General features: G+C 39.7%; 1 protein-coding gene across 13 annotated transcripts in view; it reads left to right on the forward strand.

Annotated features, from left to right (window-relative positions):
* Positions 1-16,137, forward strand: part of MAP7 (microtubule associated protein 7) — a 203,201-nt gene extending 187,064 nt beyond the window's left edge. For all 13 annotated transcript variants that reach the window (XM_037739220.1, XM_037739224.1, XM_037739225.1 and 10 more), the window contains 3 exons: positions 2,490-2,592; positions 12,804-13,027; positions 14,640-16,137. In XM_037739220.1, the coding sequence (XP_037595148.1) occupies positions 2,490-2,592; positions 12,804-13,027; positions 14,640-14,650 (338 nt within the window). In that variant the 3' untranslated portion in view covers positions 14,651-16,137. The remainder of the gene's footprint in view (positions 1-2,489; positions 2,593-12,803; positions 13,028-14,639) is intronic.
* Positions 16,138-21,938: the final 5,801 nt, after the last annotated feature.

A 21,938-nucleotide genomic window follows, 5' to 3' on the forward strand; every position in this document is an offset into this window, starting at 1 on the left:
CTGGGATTACAGGCACGTGCCACCATGCCCAGCTAATTTTTTGTATTTTTAGTAGAGACGGGGTTTCACCATGTTGACCAGGATGGTCTCGATCTCTTGACCTCGTGATCCACCCCCCTCGGCCTCCCAAAGTGCTGGGATTACAGGCTTGAGCCACCGCGCCCGGCCTATAAGTCAAATGTATTTTAAATAAAAGTGAAATTAACCTTAACACTCAGATTAAATTAATATTGATTAAGTGCCCTTTTTGTATCAGGTATATCTTTCATACATAATTTCTACCGCAGCCTTGTGAGATGGTTACTTTGCTTTGTCTTTGAGTCAACAAGCATTTTTGAAGCTCTCCTTTGTACCAGGCTGTGTTATAGGGCAGGGTTCAGTGTGAACAAATAGGCAAGATCCCCACCCACAGGGGCTCTCAGATCCAGTGACAGGCCAGGCTCGCACAGCTGGGGCCCAGGTTCCCCAGCTCCTGATTCTACTCTTTCAGTGATCGCGCATGGTCTTCATGATGCTACATGCAGGTGGTTAGGAGATAGCTCATCCTTGTCTTCCTCTTTCCTCATGCATGATACCAAAATGAAAAGAAAATACCACGGGCCCTGCAGTTTCTATTTACAAAGAAAAGCAAAGGCGGGAATACCTTTGGATCAAAGATCAAGGACAGAACATTGCCTGTAAACATTAAGGGCTTTCAAATGTAAAGTATTACTGGTATTTTGGGACTTAGTTTTATTTCAATAGAAGCTATTTTGGTTTCTGTATGTCATAACTCCTTTATGGTAGGGTTTTCCTGCTCTTTTAAAGATGCCCTAATGTATGTATGTGTATGTTTGGAGAATAGTCCTAGCGGTTGCATATTATAACCCTGTTGCATTTTTAGCATGCTGTTTTCAAGAATATGATAACAGACATAAGCTGTAAGCAGGCATGGTACCCAGTAGTTGTCATGAGTGATCAAGTTAGGCTGTAACTTGCATGAGCTCAGGATTATTTGAGGGGCTAAAGCTGTTTGTCTGTCTTCATTTTCCCTCTTCCTGCTATTCCCTTACCTGTTCTTTCAGGTAAGGGAATAATATTCTTTATAATTCAATCCAAGAATGAAGAAAGGCAAGAGGGAAGGTGAAACTTGCTGATTGGTATAGCTGTGTTTGTCAACACTCATATAAATTTGATTTGAGTTAAAACTGCTAAAAAGAGGCTTGAGGATTAGCTGTGCCTAGCAAATACTCCCCTTCTCCCAGTCACACATCTGATTGAGGTCTGACTGGTGTTACCAGTGCTCCATAGAGAATTCTGAGGCAAGTAAGCAGGCAGGCAAGTTTACAGACCTATCAGATGTTTTCTCAGGAGCTGCCTGTTAACCAGCTTTGCAAATTTGGGCAGATTTGAAATTATCACTTACTTTCTGCCTTAGTTATCCGATCTCTTGTACCTCTGGCAGCTTTACTGAATTTGTGCCAGGTTGTAAAATAACACTGTCTTGGAATTATTTCAGGCCAGATGTGGTGACTCACACCTATAATCCCAACACTTTGGGTGGCTGAGGCAGGAGGATCACTTGAACCCAGGAGTTCAAGACTGGGCAAGACCCTGTCTCTACAAATAATTTTGTTTTTTAATTAGCTGGGCATAGTGGCATGCACCTGTGGTCCCAGCTACTTGGGAGGCTGAAGCAGGAGAATTGCCTAAGCCCAGGAGGTAGAGGTATAGTGAGCCATGATCACGCCACTGCACTGCAGCCTGAGTGACAAAATGAGACCCTGTCTCAAAAAAAGCAGGGGGCAAGGGGTGAGGGGTAGGAATGCTTTCAGTTATTCTTTCACATCAAGCTGAAACCATAAACTACCATAGATTTATCTGAAACTCCAGCCTATATGAAAGTTTACAAGTAACCCTCTCCTGTATTTTAGAGGCAGTCATCAATACAAGCTTAAAGTAGGCTGCAACATTGAGCTTTGAATAATGAGGTGGATTGTTTAGGTACAGTACCCTGCCTTTTCATTTGTGAAATCCTCATCATTCTAAGTGTGCATAGGACTAAACTGAGTTTTCAAAAATATTTTTAATACTTATGGTGTTCCATGGTGATTTGCTCTGAATCCTTCGTAAAGATATTTAGTGTCAGCTTGATCAAGTCAGCATACTGCTATCTTTATCAGTGGCTTTGGTTTCAATATTATATACTTTCTGTAACTTTAGTGCAAGAAACACTAATAATACTTATTTTAGCACTTACAACATGCCACGCACAGTTCTAAGTCCTTTGCTTGTGTTAATGTTAATACATTTAATTCTAACAGCCTCTGAAATAGGTACTGTTACTAATGAGGAAACTAAGGCACAGAGAGTTTAAGTGATGTGCCCAAGGTCTCACAACGGGTAAGTGGCAGAGCCAAGACATAAATCAAGACATTCTGGCTCTTGGAGTTTAGGTCTGATAAAAGAATGTTAGTAACCCTTCGTTCTGTCTCCTTTGCTATGCCCAGAGGTATCTGCGCTTCCATGTACAACAAACGCTCCGGGAAATGGAGAGCCAGTTGCCAGCCCACATGTGGTTACCTCACACCAATCAAAAGTAACAGTGGAGAGGTGAGTTTTCACTGACATCCATTGAAGTAAAGCATTACTGTTTTTACCCACCAGCTCCACCAGCATTTCAAAGACTTAACTAAGACTTATTATTTTGGGGGGCTGCATTGATTTTTGGTTGAGCTAGCAACTCTGTACTCCAAGAGAGTGGAAGTATCTTTTTTTAAAGTCTTTAAATGTGGTGGTGATGGTGGCTGTTCCAAGAATATTACTACAAGTGACCATGTGCAGGACTCATTCCTGTAATCCCAATACTTTGGGAGGCTGAGGCGGGAGGTTTACTTAAGGCTAAGAGTTCTAGAGCACTGGGCAACACAGCAAAACACCATCTCTACAACAAAAAAAAAAATAGAAAAACTAGCTAGACATGTTAGTGTGTGCTTGTAGTCCCGCCTTGGGAGGCTGAGGTAGGAAGATTGCATGAGCCCAGCAGGTTAAGAATACAGTGAGCCAAACTCATGCCACTGCACTCCAGCCTGGGTAACAGAGTGGGTCTCAAAAAAACAATGCCAAAAAAATTGCAAGTAATAATCTGTTAGTGTTCTTTGTATATATTTAGCCTGATCTGGACCATATCCACATTGTTTAATGGCCTATAACAATTGCATTTTAGCCATACATAATATTATGGTGAGTCACATGTTTGTTCCATATAAAAGTCATGTAGATGTCAGTATTTCTTATATTATTAATAACAGGGCTTCTTATTGAAGAACTAAACAGTTGCTAACCACAGCCTAGAAAAGAGTGTCTATTTAAGAAAGATTGGCTTTCCCTTCCCTTGGGATTATATCAACAGCATCATGTGAACATTTTCAGAAATGAAAAATAAGGGTAATCATAGCCTGTGCCTAAAAATCCAATCATAGAGAACTTGCAGAAATATTTTTAATAATGTTCAAAAAATTTAGCTATCACTTTTTAAATTTGGAGAATCTACTTAATGTCTGAGTCGTTCTGTCTTTAATGCCATTCTTTGCTGCCAAGAGACAACTGCAGGTCCTCAAATTATTTTCTTAATCTGAAAACACATAATTGTTTCTTGGCCTTTTGGCTAAAATAAGTACAAAAACACAGATACTGCATAACATTTGGTAATGCAATTGGCAGCCTTTAAAAGGTAAGTCATGCTACTATTGTGTTGCTATCTTCTGGGACAGTGGAATTTTTATTTATTTTTTGCCTACTATAATACCAAAGAGAATATTTTTTGCCGAATATACCAAAGATAATTTTTATTTATTTGACTTTTGCGTAATATAATACCAAAGAGAATACCCTGAGACATTTTTTTTTTTTTTTTTTTTTTTATTTTTAGTAGAGATGGGGGTTTCACCATGTTGGCCAAGCTAGTCTCGAACTTCTGACCTCAAGCAATCCACACACCTCGGTCTCCCAAAGTGCTGGGATTACAGGTGTGAGCCACCACGCCCAGCCTACCCTGAGAGATCCTAACAATTCATTTCCAATTATGCTGAATAACTTTATTGTCATAATTACCTAAGATCTATATTAAATGGCATTTTTTCTTAGTTTTAATTAAATTTTTTAAATTCATTCCCTATAACTTATGTTCAATTCATTGACTTCAAGATATATATTTTTTAAGAGTAAAAGATACCACAGAGAGAATCCCATTATTATAGGGAACAGACAATGCCTACCATAGTTTCTTTTATTTATTTTATTTTATTTTTTTTTTTGAGAAAGAGTCTCACTCTGTTGCCCAGGCTGGATGCAGTGCTGTTATCTCCACTCACTGCAACCTCCACCTCCTGGGTTCAAGGAGACACATCCAGCTAATTTTTGTAATTTTAGTAGAGACAGGGATTTTATCATGTTGGCCAGGCTGGTCTTGACCTCCTGACCTCAGGTGATCCACCCACCTTGGCCTTCCAAAGTGCTGGGATACAAGCATAAGCCACTATACCTGGCCTACCATAGCTTCTTAAGCCACTGATTATTTTATCTGATCTATAAAGTTAATTTATGCATAATTTGACTCTCTTCAAAAGTAATATCACCAAGCAATTAATCATTACATAAGAACCTGAAAAATAATTTTACTATATTTGATACAGATAATAAAATTTTATTATATTTTAGCCTTTTCTGCACACAGAAAAGCAACAGTTTGTAATGAAACCAGAATGAACTTATTGGTGTCATACATCTTTGCCCAACAAATAAATTGTCCTTTGTCATATATGTAAGATGATCCCTGTCAAGCCATTAGGAGAAACATAAGCAGAGCCTTTGTCTACTTTCACCTGACAATATAGGCAGGTCCAGATGAGCATTAGACATAAACATCAGAATATAAGAATAAGCCTAACATGAAATCCATTGGCCATCTACTCCAGAGTCTCTCCTTTAAATGAAATATATCTATATATGTAGAGTAGATTCTGAGTTAGTTGTATTATTTTTACAAACATTACAGAAAAATAGGCTTAAACATTCTTTATCCCTTGTTCATTTATAAAAGCAAAACAAGAAGTGACAAATTTACGTAAATAATAAAGCCACTTTCAACCTTCCCCCACCATGTTACCCTTCTTTCTCTTGATTTACATTTCTAGGGCACCTCCATTGACTAAGCCCTTATTATGATGTCCCTGGACTTTTGCAGTAGCCACCTAAATGCTTTTGCTCCTCAAATACTAAATACTAGCCTGGCAAGGTGGCTCATGCCTATAATCCCAGCACTCTGGGAGGCCAAGGCGGGCAGATCGCTTGAGTCCTGGAGTTTAAGACTAGCCTGGGGAACATGGTGAAACCCATTCTCTATAAAAATACAAAAGTTAGTCAGGCATGGTGGCACTATAGCCCCAGCTACTTGGGGGGGCTGAGGTGGGAAGATCGCTAGAGCCCGAGAGGTCAGAGCTGCAGTGAGCCTTGAACACAACACCACTCCAACCTGAGTGACAGAGCAAGACCCTGTCTCAAAAATAAATAAGTAAATAAAGCTTTAAAATCAAGAACACGGAAATTATTGTGAAGAATGATGTTTTTCTGAAATTAAGTGGGCAATATACATATGGTACTGATTGATCCCTTTTGCATTAGGGATAACCATGATTTACTTCACTCACTGCTTCTTCAGTGTGCCATGATGACACTTGGCTTTTACATGTCACTAGCATATTTATTTAGCAGTTCAACTGGCTCATGTAATTAGCCCTTATCAAATAAGCTGGTGCTACCTGATATCAGTGTGCTCTGAAATACACCTGTAAAATGGAGCACTGAAATTATGTAGTAAAACCCAGCTTTGTGATAATCAATTGGACAGATGATCAGACTGTATATATTTTTTTAAGTTACCTGAGTAAAAGCATAAATTTTTAAAAATCATGTAAACAACAGGACCCCAGTTTGAGAAACAGTACATTTCTGAATGACACTGACCTGTAGGAAGTATTTAATGTGATATTAAGTTTGGTACCCATTATATGACACAGTTTATGATATGTAGCCTAAGAAATTCTGCTTCCCTTATTTTTAGATTTGTCATCCTTGAATTTATCCAAATCGATCTTGAAACAATCTGTATTTTTGCCTTGTATTACCCTTGTAGCAACAAGTACAAGAAAAGAAAGACATAAAGAAGTACTTTTATTTCTCTTAGTAGCTAGCTAGCTACTCTTCGCGTTTCAAAGTTAGGACCCATAATTATAAACTAGGTTTTAGAGAATGTCATTGTTCACAGTTTCCGTACTCTTCATAGTTTTATGGGTTTTATTTCTATTCCCTATCTACTCTTATCTTGTAAGCCGAATATTCTTATTATGTTTACTGTATCAGTCAGGGTTTAATCAGAAGGAAAAAAAGCATAGATTTAAACCAGGGAAAATTTGAAGAATAACTATAATTAGGATTGGAGTAAGTAGGATGGAGTAACTATGATTTTTGGTTTGGCTTATAAGAAATAAAGAGAGCTCATGGGAATAATAGGGAAAAAAGGAAAAAAGAGAGTTCTAAAGAATATAGGGGCCGGGTGTCATGGCTCACACCTGCAATCCCAGCCGTTTGAGAGACCGAAGCAGGTGGATCACTTGAACCCAGATGGAGACCAGCCTGAGCAACGTTGCAAAATCCCATCTCTACTAAAAATACAAAAAGTTAGCGAGGTGCAGTGGCATGCACCTAGAGACCCAGCTACTCAGGAGGCTGAGGTGGGAGGATTGCTTGAGCCCGGGGGATCGAGGCTGCAGTGAGGCGTGATTATGCCACTGCCCTCCAGCCTGGGCAACAGAGTGGGACCCTGTCTCAAAATATATTTTGAAAACATATATTTTGAAAATATATTCAAATATATATTCATATATACATATATGAATAACAGATACAAGAAGCAGTCACATCGCCTAGTGTTCCACCCAAGAAAGAGCCCCAGGGCTGTAATCCAGACCTTGTTAAAGAGGATATAACTGTTACTCACTGGATGCCAGAGAAGTTGCTATGGTTTCTTGCCAGCAGAGCTTGCCAGAGATCCACCCTCTAGAGTGCTGTTCACTGGGAAGTGTCTCCTGAGAAGCACTCTACCATGAATCTGCCCCAGTGGAGTGCTGGGGGGAGGCTGCTGGCCACTGTGCACTGCAGGAGCCAGGCACTGGGAAAGGCAGGTGTATGCTAAAGAAGCCTGCTGAGCAAGCAGACGCCAACCAGGAAGCAAAACTCTCCTGCAGTGTCGCTTCAGCAGTGGCAAAGGATAATCATTTAATGGGCCCAGATCCAGTTTCACAGAACAGGAATGATGGGTAAATTTGGAGCTGAGAGGCAATAAATCAAGAACTAACACATTTACCTTATCTCTAAAGACTTCTTCTTCTGCTGTGTGATTGTTTTATTCATATTTCTTTAGAGATTCTTCAGCATGAACATGGGGTTGAGGAAAAAGAGCTTCAGAGCCAAAAGTTCCAGGCTGGATCCCTAGTTTTACCTTTGAGAAGTTCAGAAACTCTGGGATTAACCTACTTAATTAAGTCTTAGTTTTCTCATCTGGACATGGAGATGTTTTCCACACAAAGTATTGGGAGGATCAGTGAAATGGTGTCTGTGAAGGACTTCTGAAAACTGTGTTGTACTATACAAATGTTACATATCATTTTCCTCCTAAAATGAATGCAGTGTCCAGAAAACACACAGTACACTAGGTGTAGCTGCAGTGTGAATGTAGAATAATGCTTTTGGTTTGCTCCTGGTATCCCATCTTCTCCTGCCTAGCATTTTATTGGCTTTCTTTTAACCATCAAAACACAAGGAGTCAGTATCACCAAGGAACAGTTTGCAGTGATTCCAAAATGTCTTAACCTCCATTGTGACTGATGGTTCTCCATCTTTTAAGGATGGCTCAGCTGATAGTTTTCTAAACCCGCTGCTTTTACAGACTGCCTACCTTGTCACTCATTTAATGATTTTCCCTTTGTTCTTGAGGGACAATTTTTATGACTTGCATTTCTAAGAATAAACATTATCTGCATACTTAAATTTTATCCTGCTTGTCTTCTGATTATTATAAAACTAATCCTAGCACTGATCCTTGGGGCTCTCTGCCACTTACACTCTTCCATTTAGAGAAGGGCTTGCTTATTCTTAACTTTATTTTATTTTTATTTTATTTTATAAGACAGGGTCTTGCTCTGTCACCAAGCCTGAAGTGCAGTGGTGCGAGCATGGCTCACTGCAGCCTCTACCTCCCGGCTCAAGTGATCCTCCTACCCCAGCCTCCTGAGTAGCTGGACTACAATGCAAGCCACCACACCCAGCCTATTCTTGTCTTTAATATCCATCCGCAAAGCTTCCCATTCATGAATAAACATTCCCTTTGATGCAATGGAAACTCAAGTTTTTAAACAGTTTTACATCTGAAATCCTGTTAAAAACTTTAAATGACAAATCACATCCATGAATATTTCCTTAAAATGCTTATAAAATCTTTGGTTTTCATCTCAGTGCATTATTTTTAGTGAAGCATTTCCTGATCCTTGTGATCAGTCAGCATCTTTATTGAATACCCTACTCTGCACCTCAAGAAGAGTTATAGATCCCTCCAGCTTGCCCACTGTGAATTAAAGCACTGATCAATGGAAATGCTCAGAGACGCTCTCCAAGAACATGCTGTGGGTGATACTCTGTGAAAATCCAACATGACAGATCATGCAAGTATAGTGGTAGAATTTGTTTTTACTAGAAAACTCCACTGCTCAGAATGACCATCTTCTAGTTGAGGTTGAGAGAGAAGTATCACTTCTCCTAATGTCTTTAGTACCTAATGCATTGGTAAATAAATGAATGCTGTCAATTAAATTACATTTTCCCCTCTCCACCTTGATATACATCATCAAACTGTCTAGCAGCACCCCAGGAGGATGGCGACCCCCTAACATTACTTTTCCTAGCAGCAGGGACTGAGACCCTTCATTATAGAACAGCCCTGTACCAGAAGCATCCTGAACCCTACTCCTCACCTTACTCGTGAGTGAGACGCCTCCTTTGCCCCAAAGCCATTTTTCTTGCCCATCTCCTTTCCTCCTAACAGGTTCCCCACTGACATTAGTTAGAATAGAAGAGTTTGAGTTATCACAATTCTGGCCAGCATTTAAAGGTGTAAAGAGATATGTGAATATGCCAAGTGTGGTGGCTCACGCCTGTAATCCCAGCACTTTAGCAGATCTAGGCAAGCACATGGCTTGAGCCCAGGAATTCAAGACCAGCTGGCAACATGGCGAGATCCCGTCTCTACAAAAAATACAAATATTAGCCGAGGGCAGTGGCATGCATCTGTAGTCCTGGATACTCGGGAGGATCGCCTGAGCCTAGGGAATTGAAGCTGCAGTAAGCCGTGATCGCACCACTGCTCTCCAGCTTGGGCAACAGAGTGAGACCCTGTCTCAAACTAACAAATACACGAATATATATTCATAACATATATGGATTTTATAAAATTTTATTAATGAATATATACATTTTCCTATATAAGATAGTCGAAGTTTATAAAATACTTGAAATGTAGCTTTCTGAAATATGTGAATATTATATATGCCCTTGAGCAGATCATTCTTGCTCAAAAGCCATGTTTGGCTCTTGAGAGAGAGTACTTGTGGAGGGATGCTCCCACAGAATTGAGGAAAGTCTTTGTTCTTGATTAGGAAACTTGCTTTGGAAGAGGAAAGAAAGGATACAGATCCATGTGAGTACAAGTCAGGAGAGGACAGGGTGAATATCGGAATGGGAACAGAGGAAGTTATCTGCAGTTTCTCAGGTCATTCTGAGATGTTCTTCCACGCCCAGCTGAGAATCTCTAGTCCACAGGCTAAGAAGCTCTGCTGCCTATACAGCTACTGCCTTACTCTCCTATACCCCAGAAGACATTTTGTGTTTGTTCATAGCCCTAGAGGAGCTGTCTCTTCGTAGATTATTCCCCTTTTTTTTAAATAAGGAGTTTTTGGTAATTTTAGTGTTTGACCCCGTCTTTTTCCTCCAAATCTTGAGTTCATCATTGCTCTTAGTTTGGCCTAAAGGAAAAGTAACATTCCCAAGCCCCTGTTGTTCACACAGGAAGAGATGTATCCCTTTTAATTCAAAAGTTACTTAAGATAATTAATAAATATCAAGAAAAAAATAAGTTTCTGGCTTTTATAAGCTGTGTGGACTACAGATTCCTGCCAAGGTCCCAGCTTCTCCCTGTACACATTTTGGATTGGAGCAAAGTGTGCAATCTTCAAAAGTCTTACATCAGCCTTCAACCTTCAGAAGGTAGCTGAAGACAGGGAATTCAAAAGCTGGTGCTCTTATCCTGAGAGGACACATGAATCCACGGATCCATAATCCCTAATCCCAGTACTTCAGTTTCAGTTTTATAGTGTCTACCAGTCCCGATGTCCCCTGAACATTTCATGATTTGTCATCCAGTGCATGTGGCACAATTATTCGTCTAATTGCCAACCATGAGAATGGGCGGCGGTGGGAGGGGAAAATGAAATCTGATTCTGGCTCAGGCCCAAGGTTAGCGATTGCCATTATGACTTGATAGCACACGCAGGCCTGGAAGGTGACAGGTTCAGGTTGCCAAGGAAAGGGGGCTTTGGAGATACTTTCCTGTTCTTTATCCTTTGCCAGAACTTCTATGTGAATTCTCTCTGGATTAAGAACCAAAATTGTTTCCCTGGTTACAGAAAGGTTATTGGTGATAGGCAAGAACAGGAAGAGGGGTGTAGCAGCCCAGACACTTAGAACAGCAGGTGTTAGGCATGTGTGTGCTCATGGGACTGGGAGGGGTGGTATGCATGTGCACGTGTGTCTGACTCTACTCTTATGCAGACTTATGCCTAGTGGCCTCGCCTTCCCTTCTTGGTAAAATAGCAGAAAAGCATCATCATACTGTATGATCTTTCTCTATAAAATTTTAGGTTATTTTACAAATAATATTTTCAGTGTATTCTGCAGTGCCTTGTGAGGCACTTAGGACAGCCATCTTTATTTTTTCCATAAAAAAGAAGGTTTAATAATTTTAAAAATATATAAATATTCAAATCAGAAATGCTTTAAAATGTAGTCAACAAAATCAATACTTCTCACTCAGTAAAGAAAGTGAACTGTTTTGGCCGAATGTGGTGGCTCATGCCTGTAATCCCAGCACTTTGGGAGGCCAGGCCAAATCACTGGGCAGATCACTGAGGCCAGGAGTTTGAGGCCATCCTGACCAACAAAGAAACCCTGTATTTGCTAAAAATACAAAAATTAGCCAGGTGTGGTGGTGTGCACTTGTAGTCCCAGCTATTCGGGAGGCTGAGGCACAAGAACCACTTTAACCCAGGAGGTGGAGTTTGCAGTGAGCTGAAATTGCATCACTGCACTCCAGCCTGGGCAACAGAGTGAGACCCTCTCTCAAAAAAGAAAAAAGAAAGCAAACTATTTCTTCAATAGAGTGAAAAAAGCACAGTATTTTTAAAAAAAGCAATGGAAAGGTTGTTAGCATTGTTTTACAATTTGAGAAGATAAACTGACCTGCTAATAATGTCCAAGCAGTTGGCATTACTAAGACTACAGGTAATTTGTTGAGCATTGAACAAGTTATGAAGCTTGCACGTATATGTGTACTGCTGCAATCAAATAAAATGGTAAAATTAATTTAGCACTCATTTGACACATGGGCATTATTTGGCTACATTGTAAAGCATAATAATAAGCATATAACATAAGGGGCTGCCAGTCTGGTTGGAGAGCGTGACAATCTAATACAGAGTGTAGAAGATTAAGTATTTGGGGCCAAGTAAGTATATCTCAAAAATAAATCCAAGATATATAGCATGGATTCATAAGGATCCAGATGAGGTCAGAGATTTAAGGGGCAAAGATAAGAAGATTGATCTTCAAAAATTTGTGTACGAAATTATGCAAGTGCTTTAGGAGGCTGGAGATATCTAGGAAGTGTGCAAAATGGCTTAATGAGAAAAACGCAAGACCAGAGTTTAAGAGATCGTGCATTTAGCCTCAGCTGTCCCTCAGTAGTTGTGTGACTTTGTGCAAATCATTTACTCTTTCTTCCAAATTGTAATCCCATCATCTTTATCAGACGTATGTAAAAATGCCTGCAGCTGAAATCGTTAAATGTGTAGAACTGCTGCTGCTGATTTGTTTCTATTAATGATGATCTGTTGTAATTGGTAAATTGTTTTATTTGATAACTTTTGTAACAAAAGAACAGATTTAAAGTTTTTTTGTGGTTGTTTAGAGACAGGATCTTACTCCACAGCCCCGACTGTAATGCCATGGCGTCATCATAGCTCACTGACACCTCAAACTCTTAAGCTCGGGTGATCCTCCCACCTCAGCTGTCAGAGTAGCTGGGACTACTGGTGTGTGCCACCACACAGCTAGTTTTTTTTAATCTTTTGTAGAGATGGGGTCTTGCTATGTTTCCCAGACTGATCTTGAACTCCTGACTTTGAGCAGTCCTCCCATCTCAGCCTCCCAAAGCTCTAAGATTACAGGCATGAGCCACTGTGCCTGACCTAGATTTTTTAAAGTAAGAATTTAAAATATGCTACAATTTATTACTTTTATTAGTAATGATGTGACTCATCAGTCTGATTTTTTAAATTGTAGATTTATAAAATTATTATATAACACTTTGGTTTTCCTAATAATGTGTTTTCCAGTATGAAGACTAATTTATTTCTATTTTTATTTTTCAAATTGCTTAGCACTCCCGACTTGGAAAAACAACCAAATGAAAATGGAGTATCTGTTCAGAATGAAAATTTTGAAGAAATTATAAACTTACCCATTGGATCTAAACCATCCAGATTAGATGTCACCAATAGTGAGAGCCCAGAAATTCCTTTGAATCCGATTTTGGCCTTTGATGATGAAGGGACACTTGGGCCCCTGCCTCAGGTAGATGGTGTCCAAACACAACAGACTGCAGGTAAGCTTGCCTCCAACTCCCTTCTATAGCCATCTGAAATATCTGACACCAGGAGGACACGGACTGCTGCCTTCTACAGTGTGATTGTGGTAACACTTTGTTCTTCAAAGGATCAAGTAAGACACAGTGGAAAAGATTGTGCCTGGCTCATAGAGATTAAATTTTGAGTTGGATTGGACAACTTCTAAGGCCTCTCCTATTCTCTCAGTCACTGCAGAAATCCAGTTGGCAGCACCCACTGGGTGTCTGTCAGCCTCCCTGCACAGAGCAGCATCCACTGCCCAACATCACACATGGTCAGAATGTGCTTTGTAGAAAGACAAGGCTGCCTCCCCATAACCTGTGGACCATCTGGCCTAGTGCTGCCCACTGGAGAAAGATTTGAGTTTTTTCCGTCTTTCTCAGGTCTTCATATATTTGAAGACTGCCATCATGTTCTCCCACCATTTTTCTCTTATTTGGGTTGGCAACCTGGATAATAAATTACTGTCCTTTTAAAATGTGACATGATGGATACTTATGATTTAGGTGATGAAACTAGTTCTCTGAATGGGATCACACTGAGTCTAAGGATCTTTCCTTGTTAAATGATTTTGTTGCTGTTGAAACTGCCTGTGACTTTATATCTTATACAATGTCTCCTTGACCCACACTCAACCTGAAGTCTTTGTGCAAAAAGAACAGTTAGGACCCAAAGAAATAAGGAGTAATATCAAATATTACTAACTCAATGGTCATAGCAGCTCAGCAACTCAATCCCATCAGTCTCGGGAATTTGCAGGATAATCTCAGCTCCCTGCCTCTTCAAACCTGTTTCAGTTTTGTTGACTTCTCTTCCCTGCAGATGACTTTCACGTATTGACCAGCATCTCTTTGTACTTGCTATGAAAAGAACTGGCCAAATTCAGGATATGCACATGAAGACAGTGTAGAATTATTTGTGGGCAAATTGTTTTGCCTTTTAGATTTCATCAGTGAATCTGTAATAAATCAACTTTTAATGGGGTGAAATAGCCAGTGTGAACCACCCATCCAAAGGAAGCCAGCATTCTCTTCTCTTCTAGTGTACTGACCTTGGAAGTAGAATTTCACTTTAGTAAATGAACTCCACTTTTCTAGGATTTGAAAGGAGGCTGTCTGACTTTCTGATTCTTTTGCTTTTGGGAACAGTCCAACTAATGATACGTTGGTGGAAACATGCCCAGTGCAGCTTCCTGCTTATGTTACAGATTTACAGGAAGGGAAAGAACTTCCAGATGATTTATCAACATTTATTAAACCTCCAACATGTTTAGAACCCTAAGCATTGGGTACTGAGGATACAAGAGAAAACGAATGTTTAAACCCCTAACCGAGAAAAGTACCATCTGTGTATGCCACTTGGAAAAATGAAGGCTATGGCCTAAGCTGATGTAGAGAAGAGAACATGTTTCCTATGAGTAACAGAATTCACCTAAATATAAGACTGTGAATCCTAACAAAATTGCCTATTCTTATATAAGTGTATATAACAGTATAGTAAATTTCTAAAACTTAAGATATTACTATAGTATTCTTGAAATAAGATTTTAGATGTCATATTAACCTGTTCTTTTTCTGTCTCTTCATATAGAAGTTATATGAGTATTTCTTCTGAAGAACCAAAGCTGAAATTTAATGAGAATTTCTACAATTAATGGAATTCCTTTCATGCTATAAAGGAGCATCCCCTCCTCCAGTTTTCTAAAGAGCTCTTGACCATCATTTTGAAAAGATTTATTAAAAATAACTAAAGACAACAGATGATAGCTTTTCTAATAATTTTCATCAATAGAAAAAAGGAAATACTTCTCATTCTTCAATACTTTCAAATGGCTTTTTCCAGTGTGCTCCTTCTTAGCAAATCAATATTTTTCTGCATTCTTTAAAAGACAAGAGCATTTGGCTATAAAAGAAATGGGCTGACTAAGCATGATTTTTTTGGTCTTAAAAGCTTCACATGTAAAATTGGCAAAAAAAAAAATTTTACCTTTTATAATATAATACTTGAAAAATAAGTACCTCTTTGCTCTACAAGTAGAATGAATGGGGAAGAGTTTAAACCTGTTTGTTTAAATATTATTGCAAAGAACTCTATTTGTAGAGGCAAATTATAGGCAGATTACCAGGTTCTTATAAATACAACTTGTACATGGACATTCTGCAAACTAAGCTGTCACATTTTTCTTGCAACTCCTTTTGCAAAAGTATACTAAAATGTTTTAAAATATGGAAAAAAAATTATTTTTTCAGAGCAAGAAAATAATTTACTGTCCTCTTAATGTATTTATAAAGTTTTTCCATATGAACTAATCAAATAAGTTAGAACAATGTGACAACATTACAAATTTAATTTGTTAGATGCATTCCTTCTAATGTTACATGAGAGAATGTTACTGATGATTCAGGGCTCTTTCTGAAGTCTGTGTGTTGCTGCTGTCCCCAGTGATGGTGGACTTATCTTTGCCTTACCTGATCACGAATTATGTTGGGGAAAATAAAGATTTAATATTTCTTTAAATAAAAAAGAATTTGGTTTTGCTCGTTTAAGAGCAATGAAAAACATGATAGAATGTTGACTGTGTTTGGCACACAGGACACGGCCCTTGATGGAAGTCCTTGTTCTGCGTGGCACCTGTCAGCTTTCACCTTTCATTCTTATTCTTCACTTTTGCTGCTGAGCCTGGCTGTATAAACTTGCACTTTCATTTGCTAATATAAATTCAATTTTATTTTACCATATTAGAGACTACTAATTATTAAATGTAGAAGAAGAGGGCGTACATGTTTTTACGTGGAGTGTTAAAAGTAAATTTATACCACTGTAATGTGCAGGTTTTATTAAAAGAGAAATTGGTTAAACTGCTAGGTTGAATGAGACTTTATCTATTGGACTTTTTTTTTTAATCCAAGCATATGGTCTTTAGTAACAGCTTGTAATTTGTTAAAACGTTCATTTGGGGGTTTTCCCTATTTTCAGTTGTCCATGTACACAGTCATTATATTAAAAAAGAAATCTGTTCAACAAAGTTGTTTTATTTGTTTAAATCAACGTAGCATGAAACACCAAATAAAATGTTGACATAGTTTTACTTTTAGGTTTCTCATGTTATAACTTAACTCAGATTGATTCTTGAGTCTTCAAATTGTCCTTCATTTAATTCAGTGACATTTTCCGAGCCTCCTGTCGATTTAGCATATAGGATAGCTTTATTTAAAATTTAGAGCAGCAGGTCTATTTTGGCTGTTTTTCTTTTTCATTTATGTTTTCAAACTTTGGCAATTATTAGCAAACTGAAAGCCTTCTAAGTAATCAAGTTTTCACTAGAAGTAGTATAAAATTCTTAATTATATTGTGTTAAGAGCAGCGCTGCCAGAGAATGACCCTGACCTTTACAATGGCTGGATTGCTTTTTGGCCAGCACTGGGAAAATCTATATTGACTGGCAGACCTTAAAGAAGTCATCAATATTCACGCTACATTAAGTGGAGGCGCTCAGGAATCAAATATGCCCCTCAGCATGAAATGAGAGTGAATGGGCTTTTACTTTCCTTTCTACACCATTGCAAACTATCTAGGCCAATTCAGTCACCAATCAAAGGGCCATTTGGTGGTACCTCTAGCTATTACAGGAAGATAAGGCTGTAAGTGTCCTTCCTCCTACATAACCTTACCACCTCCTGATGTATTACAATAAAAGCAAATCTAAAACAGTTATCTTACATGACAAGTTTATTAGCAAGCAGGGTTTCTGGAAAGCTTGGGAAAGTTCCTTCTCTGCTCTTAAGTAACCCCACAAACACCTTGACTAAAAGGTTTACAGTGAAGCAGAAGCAATGATATTCTGAAAGCAGAATTAAGAAACCTAATTGCCTGGTTGGATCAGGCAACAATCATAAATGTGTGTGGAGTCCTGGAGGGGGAAGGTACAGAAGCAAAGAGATCTCTAGTCCTGGGGAAATATCAAAAGTCATTATTTTGCAGGATCTGTCAGATTCTTACACTTCATTGCATGCATTTTGCCTCTAAAAGTGTAGACGACCACCTACTTTTCAGGCTGCATTCACCGATGAAAAATTACTATAATATCCCTTATGCTGATGAAGACTCTGGCATATATTTAGATAAGTGTTTAAAGCATCTGCCTAGCCACCTGGTTGGGGTGCTTCAAATAGTATGTAACTTACCCTCAGAACAAGATTGAAGTTAAATTATACAGCACACATATATTACACAGTTTATATTTAAAGCATTTTAAAGTAAATTACTGCATAATAAGTAACAGTCAACAATAAATTCTTCCATCTTTTGCATTACTTTTTTTTAAACTTGATTGAAATGGACTATTGGCCTACATCCAATGTTAAATGTTCTGTGCATTGAGCATTTAAAGGCATGGTGGGGCTGGGTTCAGTGACTTACACTGCAATCCAAGCACTTTGGGAGGCCAAGGCAGGAGGATCGCTTAAGGCCAGCAGTTCAAGACCAGCTTGAGCAACATAGCAAGACCCCCTGTCTCTACTGCCAAAAAAGAAAAAAAAAAAAACATGATGGAATAGCTATTGGATCAGGTTACAGAAAGCAATTTTTAAAAATAAGCTAACATCTAAGAAACATCATTTTGCCTTTACTCCCTGCCCCAAAATCCTGTTTTTACTCAGTAAACACCTAAGCCCACTCAAAAAATGTTCTGGATTGTCATTTTCTCACATCCTTTAGCACCTCCTTAGTTTTGGGGTGGAGATCTAAAGGCCTTGCAAGAAGTGGGAGAGAAAAGGACCAGCATGTGAACAGAAGGGCCAGTTTTTGTTTGTTTGTTTGTTTGTTTGTTTTTTAAGACAGAGTCTTGTTCTGTTGCCATTATGGAGTGCAGTGGTGCGATCTTGGCTCACTGCAACCTTTGTCTCCCAGGTTCAAGCGATTCCCCTGCCTCAGCCCCCCAAGTAGCTGGGACTACAGGCACGCACCACCACACCCAGCTAGTTTTTTGTATCTTTTAGTAGAGACAGGGTTTCACCATGTTGGCCAGGATGGTCTCGATCTCCTGACCTCGTGATCGGCCTGCCTCACCTCCCAAAGTGCTAGGATTACATGTGTGAGCCACTGCGCCCGGCCTAGAAGGGACAATTTTATTATAAATATTTTGTTAGTAATTAGTTCCTTGGTGACTCTCAATTGAGTTATGTTAGGTTGATTAAAATTTTAGAGATAAAAAGTAATTTTATAACCTAAAAATACAAAAATTGGGCATTGTGGTGCGTGCCTGTAATCCCATAGCTGCTCTGGAGGCTGAGGCACGAGAATCTCTTGAACCCGGGAGGTGGAGGCTGCAGTGAGCCGAGATTGTGCCACTGCACTCCACAGAGCGAGACTTTCTCAAGAAAAAAAAAAAAAAACTAATGCAAAGATTTATAAAGTTCAAAAGAAGTTTTACAATTCTGTTTGAAAATATACACAGGTCAGATGTCATGGCTTATGCCTCTAATCCCAAAACTTTGGGAGTCCAAGGTGGGAGGATCGCTTGAGCCTAGTAGTTTGAGACCAGCCTGGGTAACATACAGAGACCCTGTCTCTACAAAAATTAGAAAATGAGCCAGGCATGATCGCGCGTGTCTGTGGGGCTCAGTCACTTGAGAAGCTAAGGTGAGAGGATCACTTGAGCACAGAAGGTTGAGGTTGCAGTGAGCTGTGATTGCGCCACTGCACTTCAGCCTGGGTGACAGAGCCAGGCCCTGTCTAAGCAAACAAACAAAAAACTGAAAATTAAAGAATACATTTAAAAAAAGGACTGACAATCACTTTTGAATTATTGGATCTCTAAATACCTTGTGGAAGAGTAAAAAGAGAGGGTCAGAAGGCAAGGTGCTAATGCTGGAAGCAATAGAAAAATGAAGAGCCAGCATCTGGAGTTACACTTAGATGGTTAAATATGAGGTTTGCCAGTGATTAACCATGGGAAGCTTGGTAAATGACTTGTATTCTCCATATCTGGATATTTTCATTGCTAAGTGGGAGAATAATACTCATCTCATGGGGTTTTCTTAATTATCAAGGTTGAATAAAATGAGTATAAAGTTTCTCAGTAATTTTTCAATAAATATTAAAACTTTTGTATTTAAGCCCGGGCATGGTCGCTCACACCTGTAATCCCAGGACTTTGGGAAGCCAAGGCAGGCGGATCACCTGAGGTCAGGAGCTCAAGACCAACCTGGTCAACATGGTGAAACCTCATCTCTACTAAAAATATAAAACTTAGCTGGGCATGGTGGTACACATGTATAGTCCCAGCTACTTGGGAGGCTGAGGCATGAGAATCACTTGAACCTGGGAGGCAGAGGTTGCAGTGAGCCAAGATCGCATTACTTCATGCCAGCCTGGGTGACGAGCAAAACTCCATCTCAAAGAAGAGTATTTTGTGTTTAATTTGAGATACTTGTGGAAGACAAGGCCTCTGAGAGGCCAAAGAGTGCCTGGAATCTGCCCCTGTAAGTGGGATCGTCACTCTAATAGTGGCCTTGAATGTCAATAGTTTTTTCTTTTTAAGTAAGATGCCCATTCTAGGTAGTAGTATACTAAACAAGCTAAATGGATATGAACTGTTTTCTTCAGGACAGTATTGCAAGTTTAGAATTTGTAATCATTGAGTTGCTACCATATCACTATTTAATTTCACAATCACTTTCCTTTCCATCTCTCCCAAAATGTTTTCTTTCCCAAAAGAATTTTCATTATTTTTATTTTCACTTATTTGGAGGCTTTTTTGACATCCTTTGACACAATTAATTACCTTGTTGGCTGCAAATACAGGGATGGTTAACTGCTTTTCCAGAAGTTAGTTGACACTGGCCAGCCTCCAGGAGCTGCTACAGAAAGCTGGAGCAGTGAGAAGTTTCTAAAGCAGTTTCCAGGAGGACCAGGAGGCGCATCTTGTTCCAGCTGTGTGTAATGACTCCTCCTCTGTAAGTGAAGCTGCCTTACCAAAAGGTAGTATCAGAAGAAGAGATGGGGCCGGGCACGGTAGCTCACACCTGTAATCCCAACGCTTTAGGAGGCCAAGGTGGGTGGATCACTTAAGGTCAATACCAGCCTGGCCAACATGGTGAAACCACATTTCTACTAAAAATACAAAACTTAGCAGGGCATGGTGGCGCACATTTGTAATCCCAGCTACTCTGGATGCGTAGGCAGGAGAATCGCTTGAACCTGAGAGGTAGAGGTTGCAGTAAACTGAGATTGTGCCACTGCACTCCAGCCTTGGCGACAGAGCAAGGCCCTGTCTCAAATAATAATAATATGTATGTGTATACATATATATGTGTGTGTGTGTATGTATATATATATATATATATATATATATATGGCAGGAATTTGGAGGCCCTTGTTTGATGGGAGGGTCAGGAAGGGCATCTTTCAGTGTTTCTCCTAGTTTCAGAGTCATCTTTCCCCCTCAGCATGATTGGCAAGGATTTGCCTCACTCTGAGCCGCACCTGCCCTACACTGTCATTCATGCCATCAACTGACATGACCTCTGGCTGGTGGAATATCAGTGTCCCAGGCTTTTGGGTTTGGGGAGGGTTGGAAAGGCAAGTGGGGACCCAACATCAATGACTGGTATCATTTTGCCATGGTAGGAGCAGTAGAAATAAAATGACACTCAAGGGCATTTGGTAACCTGTTCCCCCAGGCTGTACATTCCACATTGACATATCTGAGGGCTCTTGTCAAAAGCCAGCCCTGCCCAATTAAGTGGTGGCCAGAAGTGCCAGGGAATTAACTCCTGTGAAGCAGCTTTCAACCAGTGACAGAGTCTGTAAATATGCCCCCCGCTCCTGCCTGGGGTGTGCTAACTCTTACATGTATATTTACAGTCTTGCCCAGAGCTTCTTCACCAGATCAAGCTTCTGTCCGTCACAATGGTAGCTGGCTTTGTAACACTTAATTTTTTGGCTACATTTCCTTACTGAGGTTCCCTTTGCCTCCCAGATAAGCTGCTTTACTCACATCCTCATCATAAGGTCAGCCTCCTGGGAAACCTGAACTGAGGACTATCAGGATAATTTCATAAAACAAGTAGTATTTTATCTCTTAAAAATAACATCGCTCAGAATTTTTTAAAAAATAAATAAATTGGCCGGGCGCGGTGGCTCAAGCCTGTAATCCCAGCACTTTGGGAGGCCGAGGTGGGTGGATCACGAGGTCAACAGATCGAGACAATCCTGGTCAACATGGTGAAACCCCGCCTCTACTAAAACTACAAAAAATTAGCTGGGCATGGTGGTGCGTGCCTGTAATCCCAGCTACTCAGGAGGCTGAGGAAGGAGAATTGCCTGAACCCAGGAGGCGGAGGTTGCGATGAGCCGAGATCGCGCCATTGCACTCCAGCCTGGGTAACAAGAGCGAAACTCCGTCTTAAAAAAAAAAAAAAAAAAAAGAATAAATTTAACTTGAAAAACTCTTAGTGTTCTGTCATTTTGTCACAGATAGCACCAGCCAGTGAATAATGTTTTCAGCATAATTTCAGTTCTTCTTGGATATAAATTATCACTGGTGAGTGTGTGTTCACTACCACATGGCCATAAACCTGTGGCCATCTGTTTCCTTCCCTACCCTTTATGTTCTGGCTGATAGTTCTCAGCTGCTGAATTCCGTTCTCTTCCTTCATGCCTCTGTCCCTCTTCACAGTCCTGAAGTCTCTGATGGTGTAATCACTCCTAACCACTCAGCATTGTCTCTGCGCTGCGGCTGCCATGTCTGGAAGAACTGGAGTGTTGAGTTTGCAGCCTTTTCTGAAAATCTCAAAAAAATCCAATAGGCAGCCTTTCTAACAACATGATGAATTCAGAACACTATGCAGGTTCTTTTTAAAATAATACATTGCTCTTATTACTCAC

Source organism: Cebus imitator, unplaced genomic scaffold (assembly GCF_001604975.1).
Source record: "Cebus imitator isolate Cc_AM_T3 unplaced genomic scaffold, Cebus_imitator-1.0 Scaffold65, whole genome shotgun sequence".
Lineage (NCBI taxonomy): Eukaryota > Metazoa > Chordata > Mammalia > Primates > Cebidae > Cebus > Cebus imitator.